The sequence below is a fragment of the Microtus oregoni genome, unplaced genomic scaffold, assembly GCF_018167655.1.
Source record: "Microtus oregoni isolate MIOR12 unplaced genomic scaffold, Mior012 000046F_ref0000063, whole genome shotgun sequence".
NCBI lineage: Eukaryota > Metazoa > Chordata > Mammalia > Rodentia > Cricetidae > Microtus > Microtus oregoni.
In genome coordinates, this window is record NW_024543220.1 from 15,781,355 (window position 1) to 15,808,100 (window position 26,746).

Below are 26,746 nucleotides of genomic sequence, written 5' to 3' on the forward strand. Positions count from 1 at the left end.
GATGGTTGGTTGTAATGTCAACTTGACGTAAGTTAGGGCTGTCTGGACTTTTTTTTTTCTTTTTGGTTTTTCGAGATGGGGTTTCTCAGTGTATTCTTGGTCTACAGTCTCTCTGTAGACAAGGCTGTCCTTGAACTCGTAGAGATCCTCCAGCCTCTGCCTCTCCACTACCACCCCTAGTACCACCCCTGTTTGTTTGTTTGTTTGTCTGGATTCTTAACGGAGAATTATCTCTATAGCATTGACCTGTAGGCAAAACTTTGGGGGCATTTTCTTGATTGTTGGTTGCTGTGGTCTTTGGGGCATTTTCTTGATTGTTGGTTGCTGTGGGTGGGTCCAGCCTATTGTGGATAGCTCTATCCCTGGGCTGGTGGTCCTGGGTTCTATAAGAAAGCAGGCTGAGCAAGCCATGAGGAGCAAGCCAGTAAGGAGCACTGCTCCATGGCTTCTGCATCAGCTCCTCCTTCCATCCCTGACTTGCCTCACTGGTGGACAGAGGTGTGGAAGCGAAGCTGTAATAAAACCCTTTCCTCCCCAGGCTGCTTTGGGTGTGTTTTCTCATGGCAATAGAAACCCTGAGGCAACCACTCAGACTAACGATTAAATATTGCAAGTTTCTTTGACCACTGATGGTTTTTGTGACTTGTACATAGACTCACTTTGGGATTTACTTTATCTTTTGCTGCAAAAACTAACCCTGGGGCCAGAGAGATGGTTCAGCAGGCGAAGGCATTCGCTATAGAGCCCACTGCTGAAGTGGCTCTGAGCCACGACTGAGGCTGAACTCACATTATTACCAATCTTTAGCGTTTCCTGGAGTGATCATCCTTCTCCAGTCAAGTCCTGCATGCCTGTGGATCTGATCTTGCATGCATTGTGCATTTAAAAACTCCTCCAGATTCTCTGTATGTACTGAGATGAGTTTTTCTTCCTCCTCTCCCTCTCGTCCCCTTTTCTCTCTCTCTGCCTTTCTCATTCTATCTCTCTCTCAGCCTCTCTGCTAAGGTCCCAGGATTCCCAAACTGGCCTCAAATTCTCTTATGTAGTAGAAGACATGAATGACCTTTAACCTTTGATTCCCTGCCTTAGCTTCTGAGTGCTGGGATTACAGGACTGCACCCATTTTGAGTGATGCTCAGGGTGGAACCCAGGGCCTTGAGCTTGCTAGGCGAGCAGTCTCCCATTGGTCTATAATCCTTCTCCTAGGGCTGGAGAGATGGCTCAGCCGTTAAAGGCTAGGCTCACAACCATAAATATATAATCCTTCACCTAACCATCTTGTGAAGGCTAGCCATCATTGCCTTGGAGTAGATCAGACCTACTGTATGCAGGACAGATGGAAAATGTGCTTGACTTTGGGACTCATGGCCCCAGTGACCTAACTGCAGTAGGCAAATGTGACTTTGGGGTTTCTTTATTTTGATTGGATTTGTGTTTGTTTTTTTTTTAAATTGTGATTTATTTACTCTATAAGCTTATTTATCATCACATTGATCATGTATATTATGTTTCCCAAAGGCGTTTACCTACGGCTACTTTGTACCCTACCTCTGCTTTAGGTCACAAACCAGATGGTGACAGCGTGCAAAGCATATATCACTGATGGAGGAACAAACCACGTGTGGGACCAGGAGACCCCGGCCGTCCTCAAAAAGATCCAGGTTTGTAAAAGTCTTTCATTTCCCATCAGGTTCTCACCTGCCAGTTCAGTGTCATTTACTCTGCTCATTCATAAAACATGGCTCACTGGGAAGCCGTCGCGAGTGGCATAGTGTGAGAACATGAACAAGGATTGTCATCGATACATCACTCCGGTGGGGCTAGACGGCTCGGCAGTACAGAGTGCTGTAACTCATCTCGGGGCCCAAAGCCTTTGCCCCTGTGGGCACCTGCACACATGTGCAACCCCTCCCCTGTAATTAAAAATAAGTCTTTGATGTGTCGCCGTGGCAACGAGAGGAGCAGGTCAAAGTGGTGGAGGACTGGGGAAACTGACAGGCTCCAGCTGGTTTGTCATTTTGGACTCTAACACTCACCTCTCCTACAAGGCAGGGATGGCTGCCCCACCCCAGGCCCCTCTCCCATGCTAAGTATCTGTGATCAAATTACAATAGAGAAACAGGAAGCTGAGCCTCGAATCCTAGAACTGGACAAATTGAGCTAAGGGTGTATAGTTAGCTAAGCCTGCCTGAGTCTCTGTGTCCCATCTCAGACACCACAGAAAAGGAGGCTCGGAGGCACACACCTGTGCCCCCAGCACTGGCCTGGTAGAGATGAAAGGATGGGGAATTCCAGGTCAGCCTTGGCTACACAGGGAGTTTGAGACCAGCCTGGGCTACATGAGATCCTGTCTCACACAACAGCAACAAAAGGTAGAGAAATCAGTGGCCAAGGCGCAAACTGTTCAGAGGACTCTCCTGCAGTTACCCAGAGAGGCTGTAAGCACCTCCACTCCCCACATATAGTTCAGGCAGAGTTATTACCCTTCATACAGACACAGATTGTTTTTCTGGTGTCAAGAGCACTAATCGACAAAGAAAAGAATCCTCAAACACCGAGCCCTCATAAGGAAGCTGAGAAGCAGAACAGCTCGCAGTAACTTACAAAAGGACAGGGCCTAAGATGCCTACAGCGACAGGAAGATGCCTTCGGGGTGACTTGAAAGTCCACAGAGCTTTCACCGTTTGACAGCAGAACACAAGTTTTGGAAGAAGCTTTGAAATGTGTCCAGAGAATACCCTTAAAACGTGGTGAAGAATAAAATAAAAAAATAAATAAAAGAAGTCACCCCTGCGAGGGCAAGATCGTTTATCAGAAGGGATGAGCCGAGCCAGTTGAAATTGTGTCAGACTAAGCAAGAAAAAAAATTCTCAGAAAAATGGGAATGCTCCGGAGCCAGTGCTGAGGGCAAGGACAGCCAAGAAACAGCTGAATGGCTGTCTTAGTCAGTGTCCTATTGCTGTGAAGAGACACTATGACCATGGTAACTCTGGTAAAGGAGAACATTTATTGGGGCTGACTTACAGGTTCAGTGTCTAGTCCATTATCGTCATGGCGGGAAGCATGGTGGCTTGCAGGCAGACATGGTGCTGGAGAAGGAGCTAGGGATTCTACACGCGAATCAGTAGGCAGCAGGAAGAGAACTAGAGCTTCTGAGACCTTAAAGCCAACTGATACACCTACTCCAACAAAGCCACGCCCACTCCAACAAGACCACACCTCCTAATGCGGCCCCCTAATCATTCAGATGTAAGTCTTTCAGGGGCCATTCTTAGTCAAAGCACCACACCAAGAAACTTTGCTGTGTGTGTATTAAAAAAATAAAATTAGCTGAGAAACGGGGTGCATACCTTTAATCTCAGCATTCAGGAGGCAGAGGCAGATGGATTTCTGTGAATTCGAGGCCAACCTGGTCTACATAGCAAGTTAGTCTAGGTCAACCAGGGCTATGTAGTAAGACCTTGCCTTAAGAAAACAAGTTATCAATGCAAAGTCTTCATGTTGTGTGTTCACGGATGTAACAAATGCAGGTGCTGACCATGTGGGGATGCATGCCTGGAATACCCAGGAGGCCGCGTCAGGCAGACCACTGGGCTATGTAGTGAGAGACTGTCATAAACAACAAAAAAAACTAGCATGCTGCTACAAAAATATGGATTTTATACATGTTTGTAATGAAATAAGATGGCATCTGCTCACCCCCCATTTTCCCCTTCTACCTCCCCTCTATTCCCTCCAGCATGTCTCCTCCCAAATTCCTGTGTTTTGTTTTTGTTTGTGACTCTCTGAGTTCTGTCAGTGCAGCCCATGTGGGGGTGTGTGGTGTGGGTCTCCGAGTATCATGAGATCCCTGCTTGTGGCCACACCCTTCTCAAACAATGAATCCCTGTCCCCCTATAAACTGTCAGTTGCTCTTCTAACGGGTGGGGCCTGGAGCTTCCCCACCTCTTTGATGCCTGAATTTTTACTGGCTTGATCTATTTCCTTTTCTTTTGATTTATCAAGACAGAGTTTCTCTGTGTAACAGTCCCCAGCTGTTCTGGAATTCGCTTTATAGACCAGGCTGGCCTCGAACTCATAGAGCTATGGGTGTCCCCTGTAGAGCTGAGCACCCAGACTCTTCCCTCAGCATTCTGGTCCTGCTGCAGCTCCCCACTGACCGCTGCCCAGTGCACAGACAAGCTGCTATGGCCCGCGTCGAGAGAGGCATGTGCCCATGAGTATCAATATGAAGAATCAGAAAGCTGTTCACCCTCACGAGCCTTTCACTTAGTTAGTTGTGAAAGAATAAAACCTGCCGGGCGGTGGTGGCACACGCCTTTAATCCCAGCACTCGGGAGGCAGAGGCAGGTGGATCTCTGTGAGTTCAAGGCCAGCCTGGTCTACAAGAGCTAGTTCCAGGACAGGAACCAAAAAGCTACAGAGAAACCCTGTCTCGAAAAATTAAAAAATAGCCGGGCGGTGGTGGTGCACGCCTTTAATCCCAGCACTCGGGAGGCAGAGGCAGGCGGATCTCTGTGAGTTCGAGACCAGCCTGGTCTACAGAGCTAGTTCCAGGACAGGCTCCAAAGCCACAGAGAAACCCTGTCTCAAAAAAAAAAAACCAAAAAAAAAAAAAAAGAAAAATTAAAAAATAAAACCTAATGACATGCTTTAGTGTGGGGTGAGTTAAGAGGAAATAGTGGAAAAGGAGTGATGAGGGTAGAATGTGTCTCCAAAAACCTGTATTTTTTTTTTTTGAACAGCTCCTCTAATTGTTTAGAACTTCGTTGCGTTGTATAGTCTTTGAGTCTGGATAATTTTGGTGTGTGATTTTTTTTTCTTTTGTTTTTCAATTTGCAACCTTTTTTTAAAAAAAAATAACAAAGTTTAAAATAAAAACGAAGCATTTAAAATGCGATGTGGTTGTCCATAGGCTTTGCTCTCCAGGTGGAGAATGAGAACGTGTGCTGTCTTCTGCTAACAGCGCCAGCCTTTGTCTGCGGGGCTGATGGGCCAGTGTGGCCAGGCTGGCACCAACCTGTCAGCCACCACCTCTCGCTTTCCAATTCTCTTGTAGGACTGCATTTTTCTCTTCAAGGAGTATCAGACATCCTTTCACAAGACAAGGAAGCAGATTTTAGAGTCCTCAGGGGAGAAGTCTTTCGAGGTTTCAGAGATGTATATATTTGGGAAATTTGAAGCCTTCTGTAAGAGGCTGGAGAAGGTAAGCCTTCTGCAGTCACAGGACCCCACTCCCACCTGCACGGGGCTGGTGTTTTGGGGTTTCAGGCAGTGTGGCTGAGGATCATTGTTTCGGGTCTCTTCCTGGCATTGATCCAACTTGTCCACTGCATTTGTTTGAACTGATCTCCCCTCCCCACCCCCATCCCGAGCTAGTAGTGCCTTGTGCCAGCCAAAGGCTATTGTGAGCTTTCACCTCTCCCAAGACCTCAATTCTTACACAGATAGGTCCTGAACTTGAAGGCTGTGCCTTTGACCACAATATTAAGCCGAGAAAATATGTGCAGTTGGCAAGCCCTGGAAATGTGCAGGATCTGAATGTGTAGACACCAGTCTTTCAGGACCAATATGCACCATGTAGTTCTGAATGGTGTGTATGGGAACGGTGTGAATGGGAACGGTGTGAATGGGAATGGTGTGAATGGGAACGGTGTGAATGGGAACGGTGTATATGGGAACGGTGTGTATAGGGAGCCTTTGCTGGGCAGACAGCTGCTGGAAACCCCTCACCTCTGACTTTAGTTAGTTAGGCCTGAGGAGGAATGGTGTTCCTTAGAAGGCTATCGGGAACCCACACTAAGGGTTCCCAGGTGTCAGTCATTCTGGGGATCTATACAGGGACTGGAGAGATGGTTCTGGTGATGCGCTTTCAGAGCCCTGTAAGGGCCTGGGTGAGGATACCCAGCAGCCCTGTAAATGGTTATGCATGGTGGTGCTCGCCTCCAGCTCCAGTGCTGGTGGGTCAGAGAGAGGTGGATTCCTGGAGCTCAGTGGCCAGCCAACCAGTGGAGCTCCAGGTTCAATGAGAGACCCTGTTAAAAAAAGAAGTCAGAGGGCCTGGAGGGATACCTCAGGTTAAGGGCACACACTGTTCTTGCTATAACCAGCCCTCATAACTTCTTGTAGCTCCAGCTCTATGGGGTCTCATGCCCTCTTATGGCCTTTGGGGGAAATTGCAGTCACACACACATATCCACACACACACACACACACACACACACACACACATATATATATAATTAAAAAATAAATTAAATCCTATGATTATACAGAGAAATAGATGTAACTGAAGATAAAATGAATTAAGCTAAGTACATGAAGACACATACTGTATAGTTTTTTCTTATCATGCCCCACTTTGTGGCTATTGTAGCTGGGTGGTAGGGGAGAGTCAGTGTCTTAGAGGTCAGAGTAACATCAGGTTAGTCATGTTGACTTCCTGTCTCGGCTTTTGCTTCACACAGTAGGCATGTGTAGAATTTCGATATTAGCAGCCAGTCCAGTCATTTCTCATGTTTATACAGCTCCTGTAACATACTGTAAATTTCAGGTGGTTGCATCTCTGAGACAATGGCTTATGGAAAAAGTACGGGGCCGCGTCTGGGTGAGGCGCACAAGGACTGTCTGTGTGGTGTGGTGAGAACCCACAAGAATCTGCCGTGTCAAAGAACCAGTAGTATTGTCTTCATGGGACGCAGTATTTGGAGGACATGCTGAGGAGAGGCACATTTCCTTTCCTGCCATTGGACAAAAATAATCTCTCCACGGAGAGTTCTGAGCTGTATTACTGAAAGCAGGGATTCAGAGCAGGAATCACTCAAGGCAAAGAACTGCATAATTTGTAGATATGAGGGTTTATTGTTTTAGGTTGCTTTCCCTGGATGAGTGTTTTGCTTATATGCATGTGTACCGTGTGTATGTGTGTGTGTACCCTGTGCATGCCTGGTGCCTTCAGAGGTCAGAGGAAGCTGCCAGATTCCCCAAGAACTGGAATCTTAAATGGTTGTGAACCACCATGTGGGTTCTACAAACTGCACTCAGGTCTCGTGGATTCCTAGCCTTCCCAGCTTGTCGCACACACGGAGATTTGCTCAGATTTGCTCAGATTCACTATTTGCTGAGGATGCAGTCAAATTCCTCATCCTCCCGCCATATCCTTTCAAGTGTTGGGATACAGGTACAGGATAGCAGCATTTTTTGTTTGTTTGTTTTTAAGTCAATGATCCATTAAAAAGCCTATGCCAGAGAAAGGGGCCCAGAAGCCCACTTCTAACCATTTAGCATTTCCATGTGAAGATTACAGAAATGATAACCATTGTGCAGATGCACTCAGCCCAGAAGCCCAGTTCTAACCATCTGGCATTTCCATTTGAAGATTACAGAAATGATAACCATTGTGCAGACGTACACAGCCCTGAGCAACTCTACAATTGAAGGAATAGATATCATGGCGATAAAATTCAAAAACATCTATCAAGGGATTAAGAAAAACCAGTATGACATCCTGGATCCACGAAGAACAGAATTTGACACAGATTTCTCAGATTTTATGTCGAAAATCAATGCTTTAGAGGTAAGTAGTTACACGAGTTTGCACTGAGAAAAACGGAAGCATAGCTGGCAGTGCCTCTCGGTACTGTTAGTGCAAATACCCACATGGAGAGCAATGCTCATGTGTTTACTCTTTTCAAAAATTTTATTTCCTTTCATTTGTGTTGTTTTGTTCACATGCATGTCTGTATATCACATGTGTGCCCGGTGCCCTCAGAAGACGGTATCAGATTCCCTGGAACTGGGGTTAGAGTAGACTGAGCCACTATGTGTGGGTGTCTCCTTTTCCTCCGCGTTGCTGGCCCGTGAGGGTGAAGGGAGCAGAAGCGGTGAGCAGGGCCTGATGGCTGTGAGTATGACAGAAAGAATTCAGAGAGACTGCTCGTTTCATTGCTCCAGGGGTAAAGTATATAAGGGTTCCTAGGTCACTGGCCGGAAGAGCTGATTGGTCATATCACAGCACCTAATTAGCATATGGCGGGAGGAAAGAGCAGCGTTTGTAGGGGGCTTTGCGCAGGGTCATCCTCCAAATAAGGTCAGGCAGAGAAGAGGAAGCCCCGCTGAGAAAGGGGCTCCATTTTGTGCTGAGCTCAGAGAAATATCCAGCATGGTGGACTGTGACCTTAATGGCAGGGATCCCCAACACATGTGGGTGCTGGGAATAGAACCCAGGTCCTCTGGAATAGCAGCCAGTGAGTGCTCTTAACTGCTGAGCTGTCTCTCTACCCACACATATTCACTGTTTATTATATTCCCATTCCAAGTTGCTTTAAAAATGTGCAGGGTGAATGATTTTTAAAGTAACCTACAAAACGTTTTCCACTTTTATGTGTATGTGAGCACACACACACACACACACACACACACACGGGTTTGTGGAGTCATGTGTATGTATGTATGTAATGTGCAAAGTGTGGAGTCCAGGGGACAACCTCAGGTGTCTTTTACCTTTGATTTGAGGTAGGACCTGCCATTAGCCTGGAACTTCACCATGTAAGCCAGGCTAGCTGGCCCACTTGTTGCTGTGATCTTGGGTTATTCCTGAGATTGCAGGTATACAGTATCATTCCTTGCTTTTTATGTAGGCTCTGGGGATCTGTCTCTCTTAGGGTTCTATTGCTGTGAAGAGACACCATGACCACAGTTACTCTTTTTTTTTTTTCCCCTTTGGTTTTTCAAGGCAGGGTTTCTCTATGTAGCTTTGGAACTTGTCTTAGAACTCGCTCTGTAGACCAGGCTGGCCTCAAACTCAAACTCACAGAGATCCACCTGCCTCTGCCTCCCAAGTGCTGGGATTAAAGGCATACACCACCACTGCCTGGCTGACCATGGCTACTCTAATAAAGGAAAATATTTAACCAGGGCTTATAGGTTCAAAGGCTTAGTTCATTATTGTTATGGTGGGAAGCATGGCAGTGGGCAGACAGACATGGTGCTAGAAAAGAAGCCTAGAGTTCTACGTCTGCATTCACAGGCAGCAGGAAGAGAGTGTGACAGTGGGCCTGGCTTGAGCCTCTAAAACTTTAGTGCCCACCCCCAGTGACACACTTCCAATGATACCACTCCCTGTGAGTCTATAGGGAGCATTTTTATGCAGACCACCACGGAATCTGAACTTACGTCTTCATGTTTGCAACCCGTGTGTGTCACTCATCATATTTTTCCAGCCTTTCAGCTTTTTTGCCTTGTGAGAAATGAGATACCCAATGAGAGACCTACACGATAACCAAACATCCAAAGGATATGTTAAACATTGGCATAAATTCCTTTACCTCGTGAGTTTTCTCACTGGCCTCCCTTTCCAATTTCTGAAACTAAGTTTTTTTTTTATGTGAAAGTGAAGGAAAAATAAGATTTTTGTCTCATCTTAAAAAATCTTTTAAATTTTATTACATGTAATTTTCTGTATTAAGACAGTTCCTAAAATGTTACCAGTCTTACTATCTCTCTGATAGTCAAGGTTGGCCTTGAACTTGTGCTCTTTCTCCATTAGCCTGCAGAGTAGCTGAGATTATAGCCCCACATCATCAGGCCTGAAAAGTTAGCTTAGTTTTTTGCTTCCCTTTCGGTTTTTTTTTTTTTTTTGAAAATTAGATTCTGATATCAAGATGTATTCCCATTATTGCTTTTCATTTTGGCTAGTTGAGTTGGATGGAGTTTACTTCCAAAATACATTGGGAGTTAAATATTCATGGCAGCAGGAATTAAAATTTTTGTTCTCTGAGAACTTTATGATTTATTAATGAAGCTTATATATTATGAAAGGAGTAAATTCTAGCTTTCAATAAAGTTAGTGTCCATATGATTTCCTGTTTTGAGGACTGGTGATTGGTCCCAGCTCGGCAGGCACTGTACCACTGAGCTACACCCAGCCCTTCAGTTTTTTTGAGACTGGATCTCTGTACATAGTACAGGCTGACTTCAGCTTTTGCAGGTTTCCTGCTTCTGTCTCCTGTGTGCTAGGATTAGAGGTGTGTGCCGTCAAACCCGGCTCATATAAGCCCTTTGGTAGCTATTAATAGATAACTTGATTGTAGTGTCAGTGTTTGAACTTCCCTTGCCAGTGTCTGACTGCCTTGTGGGGTGTGACCCATTTGACCACCGATACCAATACCTTCCACATGGAAAATGCATCTGCAAGGAGCCGGTTTAGTTCCATTTCTCAGGGCCAAGAGCTTGAAGCCCGTTGCTGGGGATGGTGGGAGTCTTGGAGAATCATCTTCTGCCTCCTGTTCCCACCAGGCCACAGCAGCCAGGTTTCCTAGGGCGGTAGTGTGGCAGCTCACATCTTCTGACCCAGGCTTGGAAATGACAAACTTCGCAAGGGAAAACATTTAGCTGGGGGCCCTCACACCTTTATGTACTGCCTCGATCAGAATATCCAACCGCAAGCTGCCAATGCAAACCGCACAAGGTCCTTTCCTTTTCCTAGCAGCCACAGGGATAGACTAAAAAGAAGGTGAGTTTAGCCTTAATATTCTGTGACTGCTCCAAGCTATTCAGAGTGTCATAATTTTTACATGCCGTTAATGTCTGACTCACGAAAGAAGTATCTTATATAATCAGTGTTGGGGGAGGGGTACTGAGTCTTTGCCACGCAGTGTGCATTCTATATTTACCTACATCTCACTTCTAAGTGGTGACTTTCGGTAGCCGTGTGGCATGTGGCCATCACAGGGACCTTGTACATCACTAGGGACTTAGGAGGTAGATGTGTCTGAGTCTTTAGAAATGTTGTTAACTATCGAACAAAACTAACCTCCTTTGTGTAGACATAACTTAAACGTCGCCCTTTTATTTTAGATACAGATTCAGGCGTTTATGAACAGTACCTTTGGAAAGATCTTGTCTTCCCAGCAGGCGCTGCAGCTGCTTCAGAGGTATTTATTACAGAGGCGGAAGGAGGTTGGGTCCTCGGAAGGCACAGTTTCTGACAGCTCAGGTGGTTAAGTGCTTGCTTTGTGATGGGGGAGGACCTGAGTTCAATTCCCAGAACCCACGTAAAAAGAGGAGAAAGCAAGAAGGAAACCGGGCGTGGTAGGGCATGTTTGTAGCCCATAATTCCTGAGGAGGCAAAGGCAAGAGGATCCCTGGGGCTCGGTGACCATCCAGTTTAGCTGAATCAGTCAGTTCAAGGCCAGTAAGAGGCCCTGTCTCAAAAAAGAGATAAGGGCGGATGTACCTGAGGAATGACCCCTGGGGTTGTACCCTGGGCTCCACGCATGCATACACATGCACATGTATACCTGCACACACACATCTGTACACATGCACCTGCACTCACATATGAACTCACACATATGTGTACCTGCACACACACATCTGTACACACGCACCTGCACTCACATATGAACTCACACATACCTGTACCTGCACACACACATCTGTACACACGCACCTGCACTCACATATGAACTCACACATACGTGTACCTGCACACACATCTGTACACACGCACCTGCACCCACACATACTGTAACTGTACCCATATAATTGCACACACATCTGCACACACATGAACGCACATACACACCAAAAAAAAAATCTGCCCATAATTTCAAATTAGAAACCTCTTCTTTATAAACCTTAAAAGCTATAAGCATTAACTTGTCATTACCACTAATTAGATTTTTGGAATACAGAGCATTATTTTTCATACCATTTTAGATTTTTTTTTTTCCTGAAACAAGCTCAATCTGAGTCCAGGCCGGCCTCAGGTTTGCTCTGTGGCCAAGGAAGACCTTTAATTTCCTGCTCCTCCTGCCTCCCTCTCCCAGGTGCTGGGAGGACAGGTGTGTACTGGATGCTCCTCTGAATTCAGAAATAATAACAAAGTCTTTCATAAGAAAGTCTCACATGGCTTCCTAGCCCCAGCCATGTAATATCCTTCATTTTAATTTCTTGGTTATTATTGGAGAGGGAATAACTAATGTTTAATTTTACTTGGAGAAAGAAAGAATTTCCAAAGAACAAGATTGCATATTGTCACAGTTAACTTCAGCTGTCAACTTGAAACAAGGTCAAGAGGGAGCCTCAGCTGAGGAACAGCCTCTGTCAGACTGACCCGTGGCCATGTGGCCGGGGGGGGGGGGGCATTTTTCTTAATTGCGAATTGATGTGGACAGGCTTAGCCCCCTGTGGTGGCACCATTCCTAGGCGGATGGGTCTGGGTTGTGTAGGAAAGGTAGCTGCTGGGAGTCTGGAAGAAGCTAGCTCCTGCTTCAGTTCCTGCCTCCATGTTCCTTCCTTGAGTTCCTATCCCTGCTTCCCTCCGTGATGGATCGGGACCTGGGAGCTGCAAGCTGACATCAACCCTTTCCTCCCCAAATTTCTTGTGGTGTTTACCTCAGCAAGAGAAGCAAACTAGAACAGATATGTTTTATTGGTTGATGTACACAGGAAACATGGTCAACACAGTCGAGAAAGTAACGTCCTTCATCTCAGATAGTTACCCCATCCCCAGGCTGTTTATGGCAAGAGCACTTGAAATATGCTCCCCAGTCTCGTTTCCTCCTCTGTTCCCATTGGCAGTGCTTCCCATGGATGGCGAAAATCAAGACTAGAGAGAGAAGTTGGACCAGAGGCCGTGTGTGTGTGTGTGTGTGTGTGTGTGTGTGTGTTTGCATACATGAATGAGACAGAAACAGACAGACAGAGACATGCATACATGTAGACACACACACACCACATCCATACACACAGAGATAAGAGACAAGACCCATGTCAGAGGCCCCTTTATAAATTCTTTCCTGTGAGTCAGGGCATCTGATTTTCTGGTGGCTTTGCCATAGTTCCGCATCTCTGTGATAGCAATGATCTCCCAGGAGACGACCACAGGATTCAAAGCAGGCATGAAATGATTCTGACAAGTGACAGCGCGGGTAGCATTTTAATGGTGACCTCCCGCCCCTGTTTGTCTCCCCTTGCCCTCTCTACCTGTAACAGGCTATTGGTCAGTTCATTCTGTTATCAGAACAGTGTGGTCCTGGTTCCTCCCAGGCTCATTTAGTCTCTTGAGTAGATGTGTGATATTGACTGACAGCCCATTATTGCAGCATCTGCCTTTCTAAGTGGTGGCTGCAGGGCCCAGGAAAGCTGAGTGCGCCTGCCTTGTTGGCTGTTACATATCTAGGAAAATGCACGGGGCCTGGAATAGACGTTTATCAAATGATTGAGCAGATATTTAGTACCCCAGCCATTCTGTAATATGTTTCTCATTTCCCTTTTAATTACCCAGTTTCAATTACTTTTAGGTTTCAGAAGCTGAACATTCCCTGCCTTCAACTGGAAATCAATCACACAATTGAGCGGATTCTTCAGTGTTATGTGGCTGAACTTGAAGCTACCAAGAAGGTAAGTATTCTGCATATCCACAGAAGAATGGGTTAGTATGGGGAGGGAGGCTTTGAAAACCTTCACCGTTGCCAGGGTGTTCAGCATATTCCTCCTGGAGGCTCCCCTCTGAGTGTGAGGGTCTCTGTGGTAAGTCCTGGGACTGTCAGGTCCACCCCTGTTTGCTGTTATAAAGTGTGCTTTTGTTCCAGTCTTCCCGAGATTATATAGCTGAGCCCAGTTAGGTCAGGTTTTTTTTTTTTTTTTTTTTTTTTTTTTGCACAGAGAAATGCAGGTGCTGGACTATACCAGATACAATGTAGCTACGAGTATTGTCTTAGGGATCTCGCCTTGAAACATCAGACGAGGATAGAAAAGAATACATGCTTGTTAACTTTGTCTGCACCCCTGTCACCGAGATTCTGTGCAAAGTCTTTACAGGGGGGAAGATTCATGCTGAACTGTGTTTCAGCCTGCGGTAGTGGAGTGGCTCTGTGTGGCTATTCACATGGGGTGTAGACCTGAGGCTATTCACATGGGGTGTAGACCTGAGGCTATTCACATGGGGTGTAGACCTGAGGCTATTCACATGGGGTGTAGACCTGAGGCTATTCACATGGGGTGTAGACCTGAGGCTATTCACATGGGGTGTAGACCTGAGGCTATTCACATGGGGTGTAGACCTGAGGCTATTCACATGGGGTGTAGACCTGAGGCTATTCACATGGGGTGTAGACCTGAGGCTATTCACATGGGGTGTAGACCTGAGGCTATTCACATGGGGTGTAGACCTGAGGCTATGCACATGGGGTGTAGACCTGAGGCTATGCACATGGGGTGTAGACCTGAGGCTATTCACATGGGGTGTAGACCTGAGGCTATTCACATGGCTCCCAGCCAGACCGGATCAGTGGGTATAACTTCCAGGGTTCCACCCCCTTTCAGTTTATTTCCCCCTCCTAAAGATTCCACAACTTTTCCAAACAGCACAACCATTGGGGTAGTCAGAACTTCCAAATGAGGTAAGGGGCTGGGGTGACAGCCCCATAAGTAAAGAGCTTGCCGTACAAGCCGGAGGACCTGAGTTCGGATCCCCAGCACCCAGATACTAAAAGCTGTGGCATGCCCCGTCACCCCCATGCTGCATTGGTAAGGGCAGGTGGCTCCCGGGGCTTGCTGGCAGCCAGCTTAGGCCACTCAGTGAGACGTGATTGTTTCTAAGCCTCAGATCATTGGTTCTGAAGCTCATTTGCATATTTATTGACTAACTCTTGGGCACCCAACCTGTGAATCATGGTGAAACCACCTATTCAAATGTAGCTGTAAATTTCGTTGCCTTCTCCACTGTGTTGAATTCAAACATTAACATTATGTTTTTTTTAATTACAGCTCTATCATTCTCAGAAAGATGACCCCCCTCTCGCTCGCAACATGCCCCCCATAGCAGGAAAAATTTTGTGGGTGAGGCAGCTCTACCGCCGGATAAATGAGCCTATCAACTATTTCTTTGTAAGCCAATCATACAGTTTCTATGTGAATCATGGTGGTGTAGAAACGAAATTACATTACAAATTCATCCTGCCCTCAAATATTGATGCCAACCAAGTAGTCAGGACCAATGCTTTTACCGAGAAAAAAAAATTAGCTTATAAACATGCCAGAGAGGGACGAAGTCAATCTTGTCATGTTCAGCGGACCAACCAGTTCAATTATAGTTGGCAAATCTTATGTCTTTTAATAACTGAAGACACTTTATAAACGCTCTTAAAAATAATTGTTTTTAAAAACGCACGGTGTAAGCTGTGTCCTGACTCTTATTTGCATGTACGGATGGATAGGTGTTGATGTATATTTAATGAAAGCCGAGATGGGATGCTGAGTGCATTCCTCTTTGAAGAACCGAGCCCCAGGCAGGACACTGCAGTAAATGCAGAATAAGATTATCTGATTTCTGAAGCGCAGGATCCTTGTAGATCCTGCCAGCATTCTGGGAACGCCACTTGGTCTTTTCTTTGTCGTTTTGTTTTTATTTGTTTAAGAGAGTACCCGAATAGAGTCTGGTCTGTTTAATATTATATTTTATGTCTGAATAGAGAACAAAATAACCGCAGGACCACATCCTTCAAGTAATTTTGTTTCCGGGCATTACTACATGTGCAGCTCCTGCTGTTGCCTTGCTTTATTAGTCTGCGTATTTGCAAATATTTAAACTGAGAGTGGAGAGATACTATTTTTGCAAAAGACCCAAGTTTAGTTTCCAGCCCCCATGCTGGTTGGCTCATAATTGCCTGTAATTCCAGCTCCAAGGACTCTGATGCCCTCTTCTGGTCTCTGTATGTACCTACACGCATGTGCATGTGTCCTCACACAGACACCTAAGAAACAGTTTTAAAAAAAAAAATCTTAAGGAGCTGGAGAAATGGCTCAGTGGTTAAGAGCACTGCCTGCTCTTCCAAAGGTCCTGAGTTCAATTCCCAGCAACCACATGGTGGCTCACAACCATCCGTAAGGAGATCTGGTGCCCTCTTCTGGCCCGCAGGCACACATGCAGATAGAATACTGACAATACTGTGTACATAATAAATAAATAAATCTTAAAAAAAAAATCCTAAAAGACATTTAAACCCTAACAAGAGTCTGAATTGCTGTGGTAGGAGGGTTGTACCTTGTCTGGGGAAATGGGGAGGGAGGAGACACTGGAGATGGAGATGGCTGCTGCCTCTGGCTGGTTGTGGGCTGGCAGGATTCTTCTTCAGTCCTTTCTTTCCAGGGTAACACCCCTCTCCAGCTCCCATGGCCTTCCTCATTGCCTTTCACTCTACGGCATCTAAAAGGCTGCCGTGACTATTGGATGTCAGGATAAGCAGATTTTTTTTTTTTTGGAATAAAGTCTGCAATTTTTTTTTTAAAACATAATTTTCTCTCCCTACCCCCCAGAAAAACTCAGAAATCTTGTCAAGCGCAGAGGGTAAAGCCGTCATCCGCCAGTATAACAAGATCTCGTACGTGCTGGTGGAATTCGAGGTGGTCTACCACACAGCCTGGTTCAAAGAGATTTCGCAGCTGCAGTACGGTGTGTCTAAGGCTCACAAGTGGGGCTTGGTTTCAGATGAATTCACGGTTCTGTTGACGGTTGGCATTCCCTTTACAAACACTTAGGCTCGTTAAAGTTTAGGTTTAGGGCTGGGAAGATGGCTCAGTTGGTAAATGCCTGAGTTTAGTCTTCAGAACTCATGTGAAAAAGCCAGGGGTGGTGGTGGGGTGTTGGGGGGTGGTAGGACCAGGCAGACCCCTAGGGCTCCCTGCAGGGAGTATAATCTAATTGGTGTGCTCCCTACTAGTGAAAGTCCCTGGCTCAATAGGTAGAGGTCAAGTTTTCTGGAATGTTCATTGCTCTCAAGGACATCATTTGACCCTAGAAGGCACCACAGACTCATTGCAATGGGTTAATGACCAGAACTGCTCCCAAGCAAAGCCAACAGTTTAAAGTCGAAGTTTTCCATCCTAGCCCAGGCTATGGGAAATGAATGGCTCTGGATGGTTTCCCTTTGTATGGCTTGGCCGTACTTACCTGTGCTCAGGGTGGTGCCTGGCCCTCCTTCTGATGGATGCTGCACAGAGCTTCTCAGATAGGGATCCATCCGGTCTCAGGTGGTCACCCTGGCCTGGAGCGGCCCCTCCTGACTGTCCTTACGGATCTATCTTACTGGTGCTGTTGATCCTTTTGTTCTGTTGTGCAAATTCAGTACAACCTTAAGGTGGACAGATTTTATTAAATGAGTTTTGTTCTGGGATTTATCTGAGTGGACATGGGATTTCTAACCCCATTCTGAGAGGATTCCAAATATGTTGGATACAATTCTTAGCTGAGAGCCTCAGGAAAACTGACTCCATTGAGAACCTTGCTAAGGGCTGGCAAGATGGCTCAGCTAGTGTTGATGAGCTATACAAGCCTGGAGACCTTAGTTCAATCCCTGGCACTCTCTGAAACATAGAAGGAAAGGGATGGAGAGATGGCTCAGAGGTTAAGAGAACTGACTGCTGTTCCAGAGGTCCTGAGTTCAATTCCCAGCAACCACACGATGGCTCACAACCATCTGGTGCCCAGAACACTATGTACATAATAAATAAATTTAAAAGAAAAAAGAAACACAGAAGGAGAAAACTGACTCCACAAATTGTCCTTTGGGACTCCTCCTTCCAATAACAGATTTAAAAATAAATTAAAATCATCTTTTAAAGGGAACCTCTCTCAGACTAATTTTATCTAATGAATAAAAGCCAGCGCCAGCCAACTTCAGAGGGTTTTAGGGAATGCTTTATTTTCCTAGAAGTTTAATGGTGTGGCATCCTACCAGATCACATGAGACTTGGTAGAGTCTGTGATTATAATGAAATTCTGTGTTAATAAAGTTTGTTGAAATAAGACATAATTTGAGCGAATACATATAAGCCTGTAGAAGTAATTATTTTTCACTATTATGCCTCTAGAAGTAATCCATGTTACATTAACGAATAATCTCAGGGGCCGGAGAGATGGCACAGTGGTTAAGAGCGCTGGCTGCTCTTCCAGAGGACTCAAGTTCAGGTCCCAGCATGCACACAGCAGTCATCTGCAACTCTGGTTCCAGACACCCTCTTCTGGCCTCCCCGGGCATTTCTTCCATGCCTTGTAACAACACACATGCATGCAAAATACCCACACACATAAAATAAAAATAAATAAGTAATCTAAGGCCCCCAAAAGAATCTCAATTCATAATAAAAGCATCTATTTACATTTTTCTGCATTTTAAAACTTGTTGGTGTCTGCGTGTGTGTTTTTTGGCTGTGAAGTGAGTTCCTAGGTGGGAGCCAATGCTGTGTGGGATAGCAAGCAGGCTTCCTGTTTGGTTTGATGGATTGGGAGCTGGAGTGGAAAGTCAGTCCTTTCTTCCTCGACGTTAGTTTGGTCAGTGCATTTTATCACAGCAACAGGAAGGGAGAACAAGGGTTAAGTTACAATCCATAAAAATAAGCCATAGCTACACCCTAAAACCCACTCGAAGTATAGCCGTTCATGCCCTACAGCCTGTCACTCACCCATCCCGCTTTCTCTCTCTGGATCTGAGTTGATGGCTTTGTAGGTACCGGGTCTTCATTTCTCCAAGTCTTGATGGCTGACTCTGTGTGGGAGACTCTGCCTTAGCACTGTAGGACTCAGGACTATCGCTCTGCCTTTCCCTGGTGAAGCAGAAGGGGATGAAGGGAAATCAATGTCAGAATCGGTTCACTTGCAGCTTTGCAAGCCACGCTGTTTGTGCGACATCCGGAAACGGGGAAGTTGCTGGTTAATTTTGACCCTAAAATTTTGGAAGTTGTGCGGGAAACAAAGTGCATGATAAAGATGAAGCTGGATGTTCCAGAACAAGCGAAGAGGCTGCTGAAACTGGAAAGCAAGCTGAAGGCAGACAAACTGTATCTGCAGGTAAGATGAACAGCGTCTTTTGATGATTTCTTTTTGCCTTTTTGTATGTGCATGTTTGTGAGTGTGTGTATGTGTGTATGTGTGCATGTGGGTACAGGTGGGGAGACCAGAGATTGACCCCCAGTGTCCTCTTTAGCTTTCCGCCTTACCTCTGAACTCAACATTCATGGACTGGCTAGACTGGCTGGCCAGTGAGTTCTGGGGACTCACCTGTCTCTGCTCCTCGGCACTGGGTTACAGATGAACATGGCCACACCAGCATTTTTTTCTTTTAAATGTGCCTGCTGGGAATCCAAACTCGGGTCCTCATACTGGTGTGGCTTGCACTTTTTGTCCAGCCCATTCTGGTTACTTTTGAAGGAGTTTTTTGGTGCAAAAAAAAATGTATCCTAGCAGGTTGTTATTTTCATTTCTGAAAGATTTACAGACACAGGAGGTGGTGGCGCACGCCTTTAATCCCAGCACTTGGGAGGCAGGGGCAGAAGGATCTCTGTTGAATTTGAGGCCAGCCTGGTCTACAAATTGAGTTCCAGAACAGCCAGAGATATGTAGTCTGAGACCCTGTCTCAAAAAAGCTAAATCCAACAAGCCAAACAAAACATTTGTTTGCGTATTTATTTGTTGGGTTGTTTGTTGTGATGTGCACACACACACACACACACACACACACACACACGAGCATGCTTGCATGCACACAGGTACCCACAGAGGCCACAAGGAGATGTTAGATCCCTTGGAGCTAGGGTTCCATTTGCGAGTCACTTATGAGGGGTACTGGATCAGAATCTGGATCCTCTGCAAGAGCAGTGAGTGCCCTGAACCACTGAGCCATCTCTGCAGCCCCGACTCCTATGGAGTAAAATATCAGCTTTATACCAGCTTTCAAACAACATAAAGATGGGAGTTGGAAAAGAGAAAGAGAGCTCCAGAGCTCACTTGGACTTCCAGGTCCTAAGTCATGAAGCATCAGGTTTAACAACGCTTTAATTATAATTTTATGGAGCAAGAATATTAAATTTAATATATTTAATACTGGGTACTAATAAATATAAGTTATGAGACAGGAGTGGCTATAAAATAACACAAATGGAAAGGATTCTCCAACATTTTAGGATAAAATGAAGCATTCTAATTTAAGTTCACTGATGAGTAATGTAAAATTTAAAAATATGAGCCAGGTGTGGTGGCGCATGTCTTAGCCCCAGCGTTTGGGAGGCAGAGGCAGGAGAATCTCTGTGAGTTTGAGGCCAGCTTGGTCTACATGAATTTCAGGACAGCCAGAGCAAATAGTAAGACATCATCTCAAACAAACAAATGAAACAAAACAAAAACAAAGTCACAGTCAAAAGCAGCATGAGAGAGAGTTAAGTATATTCAAGAGGCTGACAGTGGTTCTCAACCTGTGGATCATGATCCCGTTGGGAGTCACATATCAGATAGCCTATGTACCAGATATTTACATTAAGATTCATAACAGTAGCAAAATTGCAGTTATAAAGTAGCAACAAAAATAATTTCATGGTTGGGGGGGAGGTCACCACAGCATGAGGAGCTGTATTAAAGGGTTGCAGCGTTAGGAAGTTTGAGAACCACTGGGCAGGGGAAGCTGCCCTGGTGTTCAGTGCATCCTGCCCTCACAGAGGACCACAATGGGTGGCTCAAAACTGCCTGCACCTCCAGCTCCAGGTCATCAGACACCCTCTGCTGGTGGCCACAGGCACCTGCACTTGTGTGCACATGCGCATACACAGATACATCTGTACACATAACTAATAATAAGTATATAAAACTTCTATTGAAATTTAGTGCCTGGCTTCAGAGCCATGTGAAACAGAGCAGGTAACGTCAGGTTTCTTTGAAAAGCAAGTGAAAATGGCAAGCTAGGAAATCTGTGGGCATATATTTTGGGGGAAGCAGGAAGATATATAAATATAAAGATAATTTTTTTCATCAGCATTAGTCATAGAAAAAGACCAAATACTAATCCAAGAATAAAGAACTGAATAAATATGGATTATAAGATGAATACATAGAAATTAATGGAACCACTGATGATTAAATGAGAAAAAGGATTCTATTTGCTTGGGCACAGAGAGGATTAACTTCCTTTCATCAATAACATAATAAGTCAATATAGGACTCTTTCTAGATCTCGCAGGGAAGATGATAGAGAATATGCGCTTTTCAGTGTGTCTTTACATTCAAATCTTTTGGTTTAACTAAAGTTCATGTTTGGGCATAAGGACAAGTTGACTCTTTTGGAAGGAAATAAAAAGAGTATCAGAGAATATTTCAAACTTTTATGCTGCTACAAATTATAGCAAATTAAAAGTTGGTTAAGATGTATCTTTAAGAGGAACAGCAAATAGGGGCAAGTGTTGGGGACGAACACAATCAAAATGGACATTGTATCCATCTATGAAATTCTCAGAGAGATAGTAAAAGTGTTGTGTTTTAAAAGAGGGCGGAGAGATGGTGCAGAGGCTAAGAGCACTGGCGGTTCTTGCAGAGGACTGGTTCAGTTCCCAGCACCCACGTGGTGGCTCCCTGTTACCCATAATTTCAGTTCTTGGGGACCCAACACCCTCTTCTGGACTCCCCAGGTACCTACATGCATGTGGTGCATATGAAGACAGGAGGGCACATATAAAATCTTAAGAGAAACAGCAAAGGTAAAAGTTTCCCTACACGGCTCTTTTGTTACCATTATTTTTCCTTGTGTTGTTTTGAGACAGAGTCTCAAAGCTCAGCTGACCTCAGACTCCCTATATAGTTGAGAATGACTGTGAACTCCTGACCTCCCTGCTTCTACCTCTCCAGTGATGAGATTAGGGCCTATCCCACCACACCTGTGCAAGCAGTTTTGTATTCAAGTAACAACATTATTGAAGTATGATTCCTATACCATACAGTTAATTCATTTAAGATAAACAATCAAATGGTTTTAGCGTCTCCATAGAGCTATTCTATTATCACAATCAGTTCTGGAATATTTTTATCATCCCCAATGGCCTTCATTTCCCACCTCCCCTCCAGTCTCCCTCCTACCCTGCAGCTAGACACTACCACTGGCGTTGTCTCTATGGACCTGCCCGCATTGGGCTTTTCCTACCAACGGAGTCATAGGACATGTAGCCTTGTGTATGTAGCTTCCGTACCTAAACTGAGCTAATTCACATCGTTTCGTATGTCAGGGCTTCACATTCGTTCCACTGTATGATTCTACCACACCCTGGTTATCTGCTTGTCACTTGGTGTTGTGTGACACTCTTCCTGGGGGGCTGTCAACAAAGGCTTGCTCCCCAACCAACCACAGACTAAAATAAGGATATCACCAAACTCTAACTTGGTGAACCAGTGAGTTTTACTGTGGATACTTAGAGGAGTATGGGGTGAGGGGTTGCGAAAAAGAATGGCTCAGCTACAGCTGCATCACCAAAGCCCACCCGGCATGGGTGACAGATCGTGACAGCTGGAAACCCGGGGTACATTGCACACCCCGCAGGCAGGTCAACAGGTTGGAGAGTAAAAGACTCTCTGAGTAGCTCTGTTGGTCTCAGTCTCTTCCAGGCAGCTTGTCTGGTGTAGTGATTTTTGTTTGTGCTCTAACAAATAAAGCTTGTCTGAAGATCAGAGTGCAGAGATAAGCCACTAGTCAGCCACAGAGGCCAGGCAGTGGTGGCACACACCTTTAATCCCAGCACACAGGAGGCAGAGGCAGAGGACTCTGTGAGTTCAAGGCCAACCTGTGCTCCCCTAGATTGATCCAGTCTCAAAAAGAAAGAGCTCAGATCTTTGATCCCAGCACTTGGGATCACAAGCCTTTAATCCCAGCTCTAGGGAGGTGGAGACAGGAGTGATATGGCTGGGTGGAGAGAGAAATATAAGGCGGAGGAGACAGGAGCTCAGATGTAGTCTGAGGATGCAGTCTCAGGATTCATTCTGAGATGCAGCCTGAGGATTCATAGAGACAGCAGCCTGAGGTTTCACAGAGACAGGATTGCCCTTTGGTCTGAGCGTTGGTAGAGGTAAGAACTCTCTGGTGGCCTTTGTGCTTCTCTGATCTTCAGCATTAACCCCTATATCTGAATCTGAGTTTTTATTATTAATACCAGCTAGAATTCATGCTACAGTCTGGTCTGTATTTTTCAGGCAGTTCAATTAGTCTATGATTCTTCCAGATGGTTGGGCTGGTCTAAGAGGCTTTTGGAGAGTTTGACAAGTCTCTGACTCTTTCAGGTGACCTGTCTTGTCTGAGCCTATCAGCCGTCCTTGTAGTTTATGTGTGCCTGGAGAGGAAAGGACCTAGTGAATCTGGCCAGTTTCAGGGAGTTCCTGAAGGCTTTGAGTTGTTTGCTTCCTGTGCTGAACAAGCTTCCCTGCAGGGTGGAATAGTTCACCTCTTTCTAACCACTTGTTCTTAACACACTTCCCTCCAAGATGGAAGGGTTTAATTTTGGGGAAGATTGCTACTCAACAGACGGGCATTGGGTCTGTTTCTGTTTCGTGAATATTTGCACACAGTGTTTGACGTAGCAACATCTTTTACTCTCTCAGACTTCTGTCTACACGAGTGACGTCACTAGGTTTCATTAATTTGTTAAGCCCACATGAAACCTCTGGAAGAAGTAGGCTCTTCTCAGAAGTGACATAGTGACACCATCACTTTACCTCCCTTCCAGTGAGTGAGGGCGAGTCTGGGTTTGCTACATCCTTGACGTTACTTGTAAGCGCCTGTGCTTTTCATCTGTGGCATTCTGGCTCGGTATTTCCGTGTGGTTTGGATCCAGGTTTCCCTGGTGACTAGTGATGCTCTGCATCTTTTCATGAGCTTATTAACTGTCTGTAGGTTTTGGAGGTATAGAGTTCTGTCATAAAGTTTTGTTGCCTGTTCAGACCCTTGGCTCAATTTCAAAATTGGGTTGTTTGTCTTTTTAATATTTGAGTGATAATGGGTCTTTGTAAATACTAGCATGTTATCAGATATTAGATTTGTTTTTTTTTTCCCTCAAATTCTGCAGGTTGTTTCCTTTTGCAAATGATTTTTTTTTCTTTATAGATGAGGTCTCATTATATAGCTCTGGTTTATCCAAAAGTCCCTATGCAGAGCAGGCTGGTCTTGAACTCACAGAAACCCTCTGACTCTCAAGTGCTGGGATCAAGGGTGTGTGCCACCATGCCTGGCCAGTGATGCAATTTGAAATAAAAGCATTTTACATCTTGATGACGTTCAGTACATCTACTTTTAAAGTTTCTCGTATTTTCATTGTCCTGTTTGAGAAATCTATGTCTTAATCCAGTGCCACCGAGATTTATATCTCTTCTTCAAAGAGTTTTGGATCTTAGCAAACCAGGATCTAATTGTTAAAGAACCCTCCACCCGAGAGGGACATTGGCATCGCGGTGACGGTGCACTTGGCATCAAGTGTTTTGGGTACCAGGAGGCTGCCACCGTTTTTAGCTCATGGGATCTCATTAGCATTGGGTGACATCATAAAAGCCAAAGTTGCTTGCTGAGTGTCCCAGCTTAAGGGAATCAAGAACTCTGAAACCATTCATTAAAACTGAAGTTGCTAAAAAACCAGTCAAACAGCTTCATTCTACATCGCCCACCACACCCTGCAGTAAGTTACAGACCTGCCCAAACTGGTCACCGTGGGTCCCTAGAACTGTTACAGCTCGGCTGTTCTGGTTGTGTGGAGCTGTTGGATCTATTTAGATTTAAGCAGCAGGGGCTGGAGCGATAACTCTGCAGTTAAGAGCACTTGCTCTTGCAGCGGTAACATCTGTATCCAGTCTTGGGACCCAGCACCCTCTACTGGCCTCTCTCGGCACTGTATGCACATGGCTTACCGTCGTAATGCAAGCAAAAACGCCTATACACAAAGTCAAAATTAAATCTTTAAAAAAGGAAAATATTAAGAATGAACTATGACTTTTGAAGTGAGAGTTTTTAAAAGGTGTGTCTCTGTGTGTGTGTCTGTGTGTTGTGTGTGCCACTTGTGAACATGGGTGTCCATAGAGTGGCTGGGAGCATGCCTGTAATCCAGCACCTGGGAGGTGGAAACAGGAGGGTCGGGAGTTCAAGGCCAGCCTAGGCTACCTGAGACCCTGTCTTAAACAAATAAACAATAATAAAAAAGGACATAAAGATAAAAATGTGTAGTAACAGATACCATGAAACGATGATTATCCAGTTTCACAAAGTGAAGAGAGAGAAGCAGCAGATGTGAGAAAACCGAGAGTCTAAGGGGTGACATGAGCACATCTGAGTTGAGAGGACATGGACTTGTGAGTGACAGCTCGTGAGAAAGTATAGTCGGCTGGTGCAGGTCACACGAGCAGGTCTCATACTGGCAGGCCCGTGGGGAAAACTCAGGTGCAGCGAAGCCTTTCTGGTATGAGCCAAAATGTGGTCATTGCCTCACTATGAATTAAAGTAAGGTCTGCCACTTTGCCTTTGTACAGGGTCTCCTGCAATATTACGATGATTTATGCCAGGAAGTGCCTTCTGTGTTTGTCAATCTCATGACCCCGAAAATGAAAAAGGTTGGTGACGCTGGCGGCTCATATTGATTTCTCTGATTTAAAATTAGATTCCTGGTCTATAGATTATGGATCTCAGAGCACATCTCCTTGCCTAGACCATCCGTCTTTCTCATTTCAACTTTACAGCTCTCTCTCTCTCTCTTTCCTTCCCTCCCTCTCTCCGTCCCTCTCTACCCATGGGATGATTTCTCGTCTAGGTTTTGTTACCTTTGGAAAACGAGTAACTGTGAGTTGTGAGTGCTCTGTGGGGATTTATGGCTGCTTCCCGGACCTCCGAAGATGATCGAAAGCAAAAGGCATCTCTATTAGGTGTAATGGTGGGGGAATTTAATTAAGGAAATACATCAGCCAGTATTTCCAAGTAGCAAAAGAGACTCCCCTGGAAGAGACGCCCCTGAGCGATGGGAGATGGAACCGTTTTGCTCTTCCTAGGTGGAATCTGTGCTGAGGCAAGGCCTCACCATCCTAACGTGGTCATCGTTGATGCTGGAGAGCTTCTTCCAGGAGGTGGAGTCCGTCTTGGATATGTTCAACCAGCTTCTAAAGAAGGTAAAAGCAGTCGTCTTCCAGAGACACACGCTAACACTCGAGATACAAGCACCGGTTTAATCACACCCAAGGCCCTCGTTTTAAATCAAACCCAGAGGTATGGTTTGGGCTGGAGAGGTGTCTCAGTGGTTAAGAGTGAGTCCCACTCTGCAGCGGACCTGTGTGAGGTTCGATCCCCAGGACCTGTGCCTGGCTGCTCACAACTGCCTGGAACTTCATCTTTACAGAGACCTGCCACCTCTGTGGTCTCCTGCATTTGCATGCAGGTTCCCATGCAGAAACACATACATGTAACTAAAAGTGCAGTACATCCTAGAAAAGGGTATGAGGTTTTTTTTTTTTTAAACCATAAGAACATCCATTAGATAAATAAAAGAGTTATGTTTTCTGCTTTACTATTTGAATCATTTTCCTCCTGGTTATCTTGTGTTTATCCCCGAGTTTCCCTTGCCCTCAACAGGCCGAAGTGAAGCTTCACCTGCACACTGTAGTTTAAGCTAGGATGCTTGGAAGCCGGAGCGACGGCTCAGGGAGGGATAAAATGCTTGCTGTGCAAACATGAAGACCTTGAGTTCAAATCCCCAGCTCCCACATAAGAAGGCGAGCAAGTGTGGTGGCCCACCTCCAATTCCAGCACTTGGGTGGCAGAGATGGAGCCCTCAGGACAAGCTGGCTGGCTAGACTAGCCAATTTGGCACACTCAGAGAGAGATCTTGCTTCAGTAATCAAAGTGGTGTGCAATGGAGGAAGACACCTGACATCAATATCTGGCCTTTTTGCAGACACACAGACACG

At 45.3% G+C, this 26,746-nt stretch overlaps 1 protein-coding gene across 2 annotated transcripts in view; it reads left to right on the forward strand.

The window, feature by feature from the left end:
- Positions 1-26,746, forward strand: part of Dnah8 (dynein axonemal heavy chain 8) — a 240,644-nt gene that overhangs the window by 33,334 nt on the left and 180,564 nt on the right. For both annotated transcript variants that reach the window (XM_041634704.1, XM_041634705.1), the window contains 10 exons: positions 1,560-1,661; positions 5,060-5,206; positions 7,379-7,576; positions 10,858-10,934; positions 13,308-13,407; positions 14,776-14,895; positions 16,324-16,459; positions 18,666-18,853; positions 25,322-25,402; positions 25,835-25,951. In XM_041634704.1, the coding sequence (XP_041490638.1) occupies positions 1,560-1,661; positions 5,060-5,206; positions 7,379-7,576; positions 10,858-10,934; positions 13,308-13,407; positions 14,776-14,895; positions 16,324-16,459; positions 18,666-18,853; positions 25,322-25,402; positions 25,835-25,951 (1,266 nt within the window). The remainder of the gene's footprint in view (positions 1-1,559; positions 1,662-5,059; positions 5,207-7,378; positions 7,577-10,857; positions 10,935-13,307; positions 13,408-14,775; positions 14,896-16,323; positions 16,460-18,665; positions 18,854-25,321; positions 25,403-25,834; positions 25,952-26,746) is intronic.